Source organism: Octopus bimaculoides, chromosome 21, assembly GCF_046866305.1.
Source record: "Octopus bimaculoides isolate indiv1 chromosome 21, ASM4686630v1, whole genome shotgun sequence".
Classification (NCBI taxonomy): Eukaryota; Metazoa; Mollusca; class Cephalopoda; order Octopoda; family Octopodidae; genus Octopus; species Octopus bimaculoides.
This window is the reverse complement of record NC_142948.1, coordinates 1,522,899-1,536,555: the sequence shown is the minus strand read 5'-3', so window position 1 is coordinate 1,536,555 and position 13,657 is coordinate 1,522,899. Positions and strand designations below refer to the sequence as shown.

At 39.0% G+C, this 13,657-nt stretch overlaps 1 protein-coding gene across 3 annotated transcripts in view; it reads right to left on the bottom strand.

Moving 5' to 3' along the window:
* Positions 1-13,657, bottom strand: part of LOC106867640 (uncharacterized) — a 106,001-nt gene that overhangs the window by 9,565 nt on the left and 82,779 nt on the right. For all 3 annotated transcript variants that reach the window (XR_016237729.1, XM_014912569.3, XM_014912567.3), the window contains one exon: positions 1,537-1,774. Coding sequence is in view for 2 of the 3 variants with exons in the window: in XM_014912569.3 (XP_014768055.1) it covers positions 1,537-1,774 (238 nt within the window). In the remaining variant the exon portion in view is untranslated. The remainder of the gene's footprint in view (positions 1-1,536; positions 1,775-13,657) is intronic.

Here is a 13,657-nt window from a genome sequence, read left to right as displayed (position 1 = left end):
CCTTAAGGGTCCACAGAAGATTTTCTTGTCAAAATTTATCTGCAGTAAATTGCTAACACTTCCGCAATGCACAAAACATTTTGGTAATTATTTTTATACAATTCCTAATTATATTTAATTCCAAAAAATATACGACTTTTTTAAACATTGAATGGCTATGAAGGTCCAGCAGAATAAAATAAGCATCAAATAGGTCCTAAACGAGACATGTCCTAATCTCTCTCTCTCTCCCCACTGTCCAGTCTGTTATTGATGTTGCTGTTATTCACTGACCTCTATAGTTCACAGACCCTGAGGTGACTTATAACATTGTTGGGAGTCAGCCAAAATAAACTTGAGAAATGCCATGTCTACATATAGTCGTTAGATTTTCTCTGACGTGCAATGGCTAATTATGTGCTACAGTGTTGCATTCGGGAAACTGAAAGAAGCTCGTCATATATACACACAACACACACACATTGGTAAAATCCACTCACAAGGATTTGGTGGGCCCAGGCTATAGTAGAAAAAATTTGCTCAAGGTGCCACACAGTGGGATTGAACCTGGAACCATGTGGTTGGGAAGCAAGCTTCTTACCACATAGCCACACCTGCGCCTTATGTATATAAAGGGTGTGGGTGGGGAGAATTAGACTTTTCGTTTGTTAAACAACCTGTTAGAAACAGCAACTAATCTGTCTGTGCAAACATGTGTGAATATATACACAAACAGATTGTAAAGTGGTGTAAATTGAGAGCACAACAGATGGAATCCGATCCTCGATCCAAAGACACACGAAGTAGAGAGAGAGAGACAGACAGACAGACAGACAGAACAATGCTCCTCAATTGTTTCTTCAATTCTGTTTCCTAAATGGAAGGAAGGAAGATATATTTGACCAAAATATCTCTCAGAAAGTTTAAAGAATGAGAACCAATGAAGATTTCTTTTCCTCCATGTTGTGTCCAAGAAGGGGTGCGGGGTGGGGAAGTCTTCTTCCTAACAAAACTTTCGACAGGTTCGAAATCACAAGTTGTTTCATGGCAAAGCACCTCGCTACTACTACTACTACTACTACTGCTGCTGCTACCACCACCACTACTACTACTACTACTACTCTTGCTACCACTATTACTGCTACTACTACTACTACTACTACTACCATTTCTATTAAGGAGAGAAAAGTATTTTTATCTATAGGATTAAATGATAAAAACTAACATCATCATCATCATTAGCAACACCAATAACAGCAAAGATAAATGAGCCTTTTAATTGACTGTTGAAGCTGCTAGAAATAGCAACCAAATTCCCCTCAAAGCTATCATGCCCACAACTGTGTTAAAACAGGAAGGATACATGAAATGATGTAATACTGGCTAAACGATGAGAGGGTCGTGGGTGGAGTGTCTGAGCAAATAAGCCTGCTGGATCACGATGACTCAAGACTAAACAACAATAACAACAAAAAAAAAAGAAGAGCAACACCAATAGCAATTAATGATCGTTAATTAATGAAGGAGGCATGAGATGAAAAGATGTGGGTTACTCACCTCTTGAGGATAAAGCCAAGTTTGGTCTCATGCCGTCATCGGGACTGACAGGGCTGCTGTCATCAGATTCCGAGCCGTCATCGGTGGATTCGTTCATGCTTCCATCAAGACCGTAGCCTTCCAGTAAGAGCATCTCATTCCTCTCTTCAGGATGTTCCAGGAGATAATGTTCCAGCATCACTTCTTCCGATGGATAGTCGTGTAAGGTGCTGATCTGGTCACTGAAACACACTTTATGCTGAAACAACGACAAGAACAACATCAGATATGAGTGTATACACATACTGTTATACATATGTAAATATACATAGTGTGTATGTGTTTATATATATATATATATATATATATATATATATACACACACACACACACACTCTGCTCATTAAATACAGGCTTTATGCTGCAAATGATAAGAATATACAAATATTAGTTCTGACTGCATACCTGTCCTTTTATACATGCAGTGTGTATGAGTACACACACACATATAGAAAGATGTAGACAGAGAGAGAGAGAGAGAGCTGTACATTATATATATATATATATATAATGTAACTGATAGAAATTTAAACTAGGAATGACATGAGGGTCATTTTGGTATTATGGAAACGAAAGGTTTTTATAATAATACACACAACACACATGGCGTATGATGATGATGATCATCAGTATCATTTTACAGCCCCTTTCCATGGCCCCGAGTAAATTCTTATACAGAGTCACTACCCCTTGTGAGTCTGGGACCCTGTTTTGTTAGTCTGTCACTGTTTAGGCATGCCTCCACTGACCGCAGGCCCTCCCTAACACCAAAACACTTCAGATAATTATTTCTCATTCCCTCAAAAGTTTATAAGACATCAAATAACAGACAATTCTTGCTGGGAAAAATAGACTTTCTAAAATGGATCGCGAAACTGAAAAGATTGCTTTCGTCCAATGGTAGAACATCTGTCATGTCTACAGAAAATGTGGGTTCAAGTCCAACAGACAGCCTTTGGCTTTTTTTTCTTCTTTTTCCTCAAGAGGGTTTTTTAATCCAACATTTCCATGCCTTTATTAACATGGCAAGCTGACAGTATCATAAGCATGCCAGACATCATCAGTTTCTGAGTTCAAATTCTGCTGAGGTCAATATTACCTTTCATCCTTTCAGGGTTGATAAAATACCAGTTGAGTACTGGGGTTTAATTAATTGGCTAGCCCTGACCCCTAAAAATATTTTAGGCCTTGTGCCTTATAGATTCTTCATAGCTTCATTTGCTACAAGGTTCACTGTTCCAATAAAGAAATTATTTCACATTGCCCCAAAGTTTATGAATTCTTACGACGTCAGCAAAATGTATGCGTGTGTGTTTGTGTGTGTATTATATCTACACACACACATACACATCTTCTATGGACATTTACTTGTGATGGACACAGCCACATGCTAAGATGGCATTGAAGCATAAGACATTCCATATTGAAGTTGATACAATAATGCAGACCAAGGATCGAGACTCAGGTACGGAGGTACTGAGGTACACTGCTGTGGTGCTATTGTATCTATAAAGGTACATAGTGTTTTGAGGTACGGTCATATCATGGTAGTGAATACATTGTACCACTATCTATACAGGGGTTCTGCAGTATCGTGTGTAGTGCAGGACACACAGACAGAAACAGTGTGGTGTTAGTTTGGGCAAATATGACATCGGTTACGTATTTGTAAAGAGAGAGATGGAGATATCAAATATGGCAGTTACTGAAGTATATCAAACTCCCGCTACAAACTGGTCCCGTTTATTAAATTGTTGTTGGTGGAGAGGATTGAGGGTTCCGTTGCCCTTTGGTAATACGAGCCATATTGGCGGAGGAGAAAGGCAAATGTGTGTATGTATATATATATATATATATATATATATATATGCAGTAAGAGGCAGATGGACAGAAGTATATAGAGAGAGAAAGGGAGAGAGAGAGAGAGAGAGAGAAACATAAAAAGAAACAGCTATGTGTGTGTATATAATGGAGTTAGGATGTATAAAATGCAATAAGGTGAGTAAAAGAGAGAAGATTGAGCAGTATTTTCTGGAATAAAACAAGAAAACACAGAATAATAATGAACTCACCATGTTTAAGTACTAAATCAATGATGGCTGCGTGGTGTGTGTAGTAGTAGGAGGAGGACTGGTATTAGGGGGTTCAACAGGAAGAGATTAAAAGATTTAGGAAGTGACAAGAATCCCCGCAGGGTAAAGAAAGAACAATAAGAAAATATCTGGGGTCCTTTTATTTGGCGGACTTGAGTAGTGTAGTTAGAAGAATCCCTTATTGTCACCTTGTGGTTAAAGGGATGGAGGCAAAACTATGGAAGGACAGAATACCATATTTTATTACATTATGGTTTGGATATGAGGTAAAACTAGGGAAAAACAGAACAGCACAATGTCTCACCTTGTGGTAGAATGAGGGATAAAACTATGGAAGGACATAACAGCACAATGTGTCACCCAGTGGGTGAATGTGGAGTATAACTATGGAAGGACAGAACACCACAATATGCCAGTGTGTGGTAGAATCTGTGACATCCCCACCCCTCACCCTTTTAACCAGAACCTCTCTTGAGATCAGTGAGATTTTTGCAGCAAAACCATGCCAGGTTCTGCTGTGAATGATTGTAATAGAATGAAGTTTGACAAAGGTACCCAAAGACCAAGTCATTGAGGTGGTGGTGGTGGTAGGGAGTGGGCTGTTAATAAATTGAGAGTGAGGAGAGGGGTGGGGGTAGTAAACCAGGCAACCTGTTAGCAAAACCAAAGATCTTCGCTTCTGATTCATTGTAATCAAATTAACCAATTAGTCATCAATCTTATAGAAATTATTTAATCAGTCATGTATTTATCGAATCATTATTTAATTTACTAATTAGTGTACCAATATTACAATGAAACTCTGTATGTGTGTAGAGAAGTGTATATGCCTTCATACACACACACACATCAAATAGTAAACTTATTTCATTGTATATATTCGGTAGAGCAAAATCTTCTCTTCTGTGTACTCTTTCAGGTTTCTCCAGAGTACCACGAGGTACTCCTGAGTGCCATGAGGTACTCAGGAGGTATTCACAGTCACAGTTCCCACACCAACAGAAAGAAAGGAATGTCTACAAGACTTAGTGCAACCTCTCTCTCTCTCTTCACCCCCAATCTGTCCCCTACATCACTATAAATTCTTTGCACCCCCTACATCACTATAACATCACCAATCAATGTCTGCTGTTCTAAACCAGACACTATCTTTTATTTTTTACAGGTTTCACTCATTAGACTGTGGCCATGCTGGGGCACTACCTTGAAGAATTTTAGGTGAATGGATCCACCTCAGCACTAGTTTCTTTTCTTTTTTTCTTTAAAACCTGGTACTTATTGTGTTGATCTTTTTTGCTGAAACACCAAGTTATGGGGATGTAAATACACCTACACCGGTTGTCGAGTGGTTGTGGGGGACAAACACAGACACACAGATGCACTCACAAGGCTTTGATTGGCCCAAGGCTATAGTAGAAGACACTTGCCCAGGGTGCCATGCAATGGGACTGAACCCAGAACCATGTGGTTGGGAAGCAAACTTCTTACCACAAGCTAGACCTGTGCCTTTGATTTGAAAATGTCTTAGTCCAAGAAAGAATCAGAACTCTAAGATAAAGAGAGACAGCCAGATGGTACCTGAGAGAGAGAGAGAGACAGACAGACAGACACACGGACAGATAGAGAATGGAGTGTTTGAATGAGACGTGGTTGTCTGACTAGTCTGGGATGACAGTAGCTCCAAATAAGCACGGACTTAGATTGTCATGACATGTCCAACTCATGCCAGCAGGGAAAGAGGATGTAAAATGGTGTTGGTGGTGGTGGTGAAAGCATGAAATAGTAAGTGGGTGTGGCTGGCTTTAGTTTTCTGTCAGCAAAAAAAAAAAAACCGGTTTTTCAAAAGTGTAACATAATACAACAAACTTATTATTAAAAGATAATTTTTTTTTTTATGAAAAGGAAAAATATTACCACAACCACCACACACACATTCTCACAACAGAGTGTTGCTATGTAAAAGTTGTTTATGGTTTCGATGGTTTACTAAAAGAATTACTAGTTTGACTTAATTCGAGATTTAAGTATAGTAATTAAATCTCCAAGCTAAGAGGAAAAGCTTCAGTGTAGTTGCTTAAATTTGCTAGAAACAGCAGCCAAAACCTCCATAAATCTCTACAGTCTTATAATAAAAATAATCTATTTTTGTTTTGAACTCTTTCTCCCATTACTCAACATCTGATATTTATAAAAATGATATTTCTTTAATTTTCCACAAGGGCAGCTGATGAAAGGGACAAAACAAGGACATACAATTTGTGGGAGATGGGGTTACGTAAATGACGAAGGGAGAGGAGGAGGAAGAGATGCAAACTATGAATGGTATTTGTTAAGATATGTGCACACATGAATGATATAATCCCTCCTAATACAGGAGAGCCTCCAACAGGGGCCAATAATGGAACCCCTACAGATCCAGGTGTACCTTAACAATGAAGGACACAAACTCTTGTCCAACTATTTTTGTCTCCAATCTCCAACCATAACTAGAAAAGCTCCATTCATCCATTTCTACCCCAGATACCCACCCTTTTTTTTACAAATTCAGTGAGAGAAACGGCACACTCCTCTCCCCACCCCCCTTACTTTCCAAGTGCAACTTTTAAAGGTCAATGGAGGGTGTCACCAAAGAGGAAGGTGCCCCTGTCTTCAACCTCATCCACTACAACTATTAGACAGGGCGACACTGCTTGCCCAAACTTGCTAAAGGCAGATGGTGAGGGTGGGGGGGTCCACTTTAATGATGAACTCAGCCAATAGGTGGATTAGTGTTGCACGTGACAATAGGCTGTTTGATATCACCTCAAAGGTCAGCGATGATAAGACACTGCATGGGAGCAAGCAATAGTTTTGTTGCTCTGCGAGCATCTCAAGCAGTCCTGATAAGTGGCATTACCATACCTGGAGAGAACACCTTGAACCAGCAGTGGCCCTCCTCAACAAAGTAAGGCCAGGAATTTCTGGAAGCTCTCCATAATAGTCCTTGGCCTGAAAGTCCTCTGAAACAGACCAAATAGTTCATCCTCACCAGCTTCATCACCACTTGTCCTCTAGATACTTCCATCGACAGCATTACTTAACTGGTTGAGAGTGATGGGTATCTGAGGAGAGATTCTAGGGGCCAGGGACCTTAATCTTGGCCATTATAATGACTTAGGACTGCAGTTCCATCACAGAGATGCACTGTGGAAAAACATGAAGAAGAAATGGAGACCACGCCTGCTCATCCTCCAGGAAAGCCTGTGGCTGGCACAGTGTGATTGTTTGTGCATCAGCGACCACAGCATGGCAAACCTGCCTTTCAGAGAGGGATGCTGACAAGAGATGGACTGCCTGAACAATGGAAGCAGAACAGTTGATGCTCTGATCTGGACAAAATGGGGGACTGAAGATGAGCCCAATGGTGAGAAGTTGAGTCATTGAGCAGACAATGCAGACATCTGCATCTGCTGTCTTACCATGACCTTTCAGGGTTAACTGATTCCTGGGTGAGACTTTGAGAAGATCAAAGTGTAAAGACATTTTGCAAGGTCAACCATGTTGGATGATTTATTTAGAGACAAAAATTTTTTTAAAAATAAACAAATGAAAAATTATTTTCAAATCAGAGAAAAAAAAAAACAAAAAAAAAAGACCTGGGACGAGGTGGTGAAGCACGACCTTTGAATGTTGGGCCTCAAAGGGCTGATAATAAGTGACCGAGACCTTTGGTGATTTGCTGTGCTTGAGAGGACATGTGAAATCAAAGTTGTGGCCTGTGCCAGTGACACATAAGAGGCACATGGCACTTATATATATAAAAGGCATCTACTACACTCTGTGGGGTGGTTGGCATTAGGAAGAGCATCCAGCTGTAGAAACCAAGCTCAAACTGGAGCCTGGTGCAGCTCTCCAGCTTGGCGTCTCTGGTCAAACTGTCCAACCCATGCCAGCATGGAAAACCGATGCTAAATGATGATGATGATGATATATATGTACACACAATCTTGTGGTATCTGCTTACATGCAAGTGGCCTGTACCTCCTTGTAATAGCTACTTAGAACAGTGAAACTCACCACCACCAGATAGTATTTCCTTACAGCCAGGTGGACTGAGTCACTGAAAGCCGAGTTGATCACAACCATCCAGAGTGCAGTAAACAGGATTTGAACTCTGCACCACCTCCTCCACCACTTCAGTTAAGTGTCCACTACTGACTCAGTAACATTCTACACACTGTCTATATATTTATAGGTGAGGGGAATGAGAAGAGGTAGTGGATGTTGTGATGTTCATCCAGTAAAAAGCAAAGTGGTGGATCAGTCTAACACATACACACACACACATTTTTATCTTTTACTTGTTTCAGTCATTAGATTGCAGCCATGCCGGGGCATTGCCTTGAAAACTTTTTGGTCAAATGAATCAATCCTAGTACTTTTTTTTTTACTCTATTGGTCTCTTTGGTCGAACCACTAAGTCATGGGGATGTAAACACACCAACACTGGTTGTCAAGTGGTTGTGGGGGAGGGAACAGAGAGACAGATATGTATATACACGATAGGATTCTTTCAGTTTGTCTTTACCAAATCCACTCTCAGGGCTTTGGTTGGCCCAAGGCTATAATATAAGAGACTTGCCCAAGGTGCCATGCAGATTCATATTGAAAAAAGAGCTCAAGTTGAAATTCTTTGAAAAGAAGGATATTCTGAATGTCATATTGCTGGAGAACTAGACCTATTGAAAAATGGTGAGCGTCATTGCCTTAAACGACTTGGTGAAACCGGCTCAAATCTTGACAGAAAAAGATCCGGTAGGCCCAGAGTAACATCGACTGCAGAGGAAACGGAATAAAAGGAAAACAGGTACGTAACTAACCATTGAATTGAATTCTATGCGACAACATCCAGTATCTCTTACTATTGCTAAAAAAATGACTTCTTTCTGCTGTGCTTAAAGGCTGTGTGGCAGTTAAGAAAGGCAAATAAGTCGAAATGACTACATTGGGCAGAGCAGCACAAGAATTGGTCATTAGAAGATTGCAAAGAACTATTATGGACTGACGAGGCTAAATTCAAACTTTTTGGAAGCAAACGAAGAGTGTTTGTCAGATGAACGTCTCTTGAACGAATGAGTAAAGTTGCATTGCTCCAGCTGTAAAATATGGTGGTGGATCTGTGATGATTTGGGGATGTTTTGGAGGATTGCAGGCAACACCCAGGGCCCTGCTTGCAAGAATTTGGGTCGATTATGCCAATCCTAATGTTTGTTTTAGTGTGGACCTTATTTCAACTTACTGTATTTAGCAAATCATTAGGAGCATGTTTTTCACATAAAGGAGCAAGGGAACAACAACAGGGGCCACAAAAGAGAAAGAATAATGTTCCTATATTTGAGAGAGGCCCTGCACTAACCCTTACTTCTAGTTTTTCTTCCCCTGAGTATTATCCTTTTCAAAATTTCTTCCCTGGCCTCATGTGTATAGGGAAAACTGAAGCCTGGGGGTTCCTGTGAATGACAAGGGCAATGCTTCTTCTTCCAACCCCTAACCCTTACCCCCAGTTCAATCTCCCCTGCGTATCATCCCCCCCCCCTCACCATGTGTTTCCTGCAAATGTTCAAGAGGGTTATCCCCTGCATTAACCCCCTTTTGCTACAAAGTCCCTCTCAAAAACCTCTTCCTTCACACCAGTCATAAAAGACCTCCATTACTTAATTAGTTGCCAAAACTAAATGACTAATTAGATTATAAGATAGCAGGTTGATTTGATTACAGTTGAAGAGGGAAGAAAAACAATGGAGGAAAGGTTATGGGCTTGTCCCTCCAACTGCTTACTTGGTTGTTATTGTTGCTATGGTGGGGGGGGGGACTCTTCAAAAGGTCGGACTTCACAACAAATCTCTCCTCTCTCTCTCCCTCCCTCTCTATCTATCTGTATGTCCCATCTACTATCTCTGTAACACTATCTCTCTCTTATTCTCTCCTCTTCCTCTCTGAGTCAACAGAAGAAACACAAAAGGTCATTATGTGTGTGCACGCTTGCGTATATGCATGTGTGTGTGTGTTTGAGTGTTTCTCGGTGTGTGTGTGTGTGTGTGTGTGTGTGTGTGTGTGTGTGTGTGTGTGTGTGTGTGTGTAAATGACAGCTGAATAAATTAAATTCTTCCAACAATATTGGTGGTGGTGGTGTAGTTACCCCCCATCCCTTCGCCACACCATCCCCCACCCAGGTGTAATACAATAATCTAGTCAACAAATATAACATTTCCACCACCACCACCCAACTACTTCCCCCACCCCTGCCGCCACCACCACCAGTGGGAGGAGTGGGAGGAGTGGAAGGTGTGCAGTGTTTCAGTAAACATGACCTTTGTCTTCCCTCACACCTTTTATTGTTAGCAGTTTAAATAAAGTGAACCATTATTTAGCCCTAGGTTAGCAACCATCTGGCAGACATATGATCATCCCTTATAAGTCCCACATTTCTTTTAAAGGCAGAGGGATGTGATTTGAAAGAGTTTAGCTGCTATTTCTAGCAGACCAAAGATAGACTTCCTGGCAGGGCTGCAAGAATAGAGAAGAGAGTAGGGGGGGGGGAATTAAGAAGGATTTTAGTAGTAGTAGTATGAGAGTGGATGAATAGGTTCCCTTCATTACTACATGGTTCCAGGTTCAATCCCAGCGCATGGGACCTTGGGAAATTATGCTTGGGACAACTAAAACCTTCACAGTGATGATCAATAATAAACAGAAATTGTGCTGAAGGCTGTGCTCTGTGTGTGTGTGTGAGCATATATATATATATATATTTGAAAGGGTTAAACGAATGTGCACATACACCAGAAAAAACTTTTTCCAAAACAAGGGGTTAGCAACATCCTCATAAAAGATTTCATAACATTTTTTTAAAAAATCACCTCACTTCAAAAAGTGCATTAAGTAATTCTCATAGACTTTCAATATATATATATATATATTTATATATATATATATATAATCATTTTCTACTCTAGACACATGGCCAGAAATTTTGGGGACATTTTCAAAGACAGTTCCAGTGAATGGCTGAGTCCTCAACCAGCCATGCGATGAATGAAGACATCACAAACGGGTCTTTTATGATGAGGAGAGGATAGTTCACACTTGGTAAGAAATGGTGGGGAAATCATGTAATCATATGACACCCACCCCAACATCATGTGGTCTCCTGTTTCTCCTTATTTGGGGCTCCATACATGAATGCAGCATTGGGCAATATTAGGAGGTGAACTGACCAGTGGCTTTACAGTGTCAAAAGTTCTTTGGAGACTCCCATTGTGACATGAGAAGGAATCATCTGGTCCTGCTGTCTCGTCACTTCTATGCTTATGCTGGGGCTGAGGGCAGTTTTAGTTGAGAGGCCATGTTTTAGTCTATTTAATTAAACATGTTTTAGTCTATTTAATTAAACATGGGGACTAATTTTCTAAAAACGTGCTCTTTGCGTTGTCATCCTCAAAAGTGATTTTCTATTTAATGTCAGTTTGACCGAGTATTTTGCTGTATCAAGTATTAGCTACATGCTGTATACACAAAGATAAGTCATAAATTTTTAACCAGAAAATGGTTACAGAAAATGCCATGTGATTTAGCTGTTAAATATTGCTCTGAGTTTGACATTTGTAGCACACACTAACACACAGATATACATGCATATACTGACCCCCCCCCCGCAACACGTAGATGAGGGGGGAAATGAGAAGTATATGAGGGAGAGGGTGAGGTGACAGGAGGAGAGGAAGATGTGAGATACAAAGGAAAAGAAAGAGAACAGAGAAAAGAGGAAGATATGAAAGCGAGGGAGAGAGATGAGAAAAAGAGTAAGATATGGAAGAGAGTGAGGGAGAGAGGTAGGTGTAAAGAGATAAAGGGAGGGAGAGAGGAAGCGGTAGTTATGAAAAAGAGAGTGGGAGCATGTAACGAAGATGTGTAGAGAAACGAAAATTTGTAATTCAAATAATTGTAAAGAGATAAAGTGAAAAAAAGAAACGATAGTGAAAAGAAAGTGGTTTCGTAATGGTTTCTATTTTTCAAAGAGAATCAAAGCTAAGTGGTCGCTATAATAAAAGTTGGGATCTTTTCCTTTTGGCCAGCACATAGGAAAAATAATTTTTTGTAACTAAACACTTTCAAATTTCGTATACTGGTAGAATGTGTCATTTAAAACATTTACTCTTGGCGTTTTTAAGAAAATTTTTTATTTTCGAAGTTATTTCGTGTTAAAGTTGTCGTATTTCGGTAATTTCAACCAATCAATGACGTCTATTGAGGTGAATAAAATTACTGCCGTTGTTTGTCAAAAACAACTATCGGCGGTGTATATTTCGTTTATCACTGTTATGACATCGTTCGTGCGTTTGTACTGGTTTTGGTTTTAGGGTTAGGGTTCAAGTTTTAGGGTTAGAGTTACGGAAAAATGTGAAAAATGAAGAAATTGGAGGAGGAGGGACAAAAATGGGATCCTTTCCCTTTGAACGGCACATCGAGAAATTAATTTTTTGTAACTAAACACTAAGCAAACGAAAATACTTCAACAAACAAAATAGGCAATTTCGAAAAATTGCTAACATAACTAATAACTGAATTGATTAAACTATACACAGGTGTATCTCAAACGTAAATATATCAGAAATAAATGACAAACTAGATATACACCGCCAGAACGTCTTGTTGACAAACCACAGCAGTAATTGTTTTCACCTCAATAGACGTCATTGATTGGTTGAGATTACCGAAATACAACAACTTTAACACGAAATAACTTCGAAAATAAAGAATTTTCTTAAAAACGCCAAGAGTAAATGTTTTAAATGACACATTCTACCAGTATACGAAATTTGAAAGTGTTTAGTTACAAAAAATTATTTTTTCTATGTGCCGGCCAAAAGGAAAAGATCCAAAAGTTGAATGAAAATTATAGTGAGAATTCTCAGAAAGTAAAGAAAGATTAAGTCGTAACTCAAATGTTACCTAAGTTAAAAGAAAATAAACAAATGAAAAGGATACTTATTGGTAAGAGGTAAAATTCCAAATCCTTGTTCTTGTACGAAGTTTTCTTTTATTTGCTTCTTACTGCAAATAAAACTACGACTTGTAACCACGTGGTTATCGACGATACCTCTGGCTTGTGTCACTGACTTTAATAAGAGTTGGATGAGATATGATGGCATGTCCCCAGCTCTTATATTATTTATTAAATTCAGAAATACAACAAGCACGAGGGTCAACGGTAACAACAGATCAATAATTTATTCCTGGTTGGTGTAGAGCCGTTTGGTTCCCGGGTGAAAGGCATGCCGCTAGAATACCAAAGGAAGCTTCGACCATATATATATATATATATATATATATATATATATTGCTTTTAAATAAAGTATATATATATATATATATATATATATATATATATATATATATATTGCTTTTAAATAAAGTATATATATATATATATATATATATATTGCTTTTAAATAAAGTATATATATATATATATATATATATATATATATATATATATATATATATAAAATACATTAACAGTCAGTTTCAATTTTGCTGGCTTGCAATGTGACCCAGGAAAAGTGGTGCATAATGGGGAAAATACTATGAATTAAGCTTACCCTGAAATGTTAATAGGAACGTGAAAATGTTCCGAATTTAACTTCATCCTGGAAGAGGAGAAACTCTAACATTTCGATTAGGCAAAGATCGCCGAAGGACACTTTTTTACGGAAAAGGCCGATATTTAGGTAATCGTACCGAAAGATCGCCACAGCCGTATATACAACTTGAACAGACACACACATATCAGTACATAAACATACATTTACATAAACATATACACAAATGCAGACACATCTACACACTTACATACGTAAATGCTCACATAAATACATACATACATACATACATGTGTATATACAAGCATACGTATGTACACATCTGCATACGTACATGCATACTTGCAC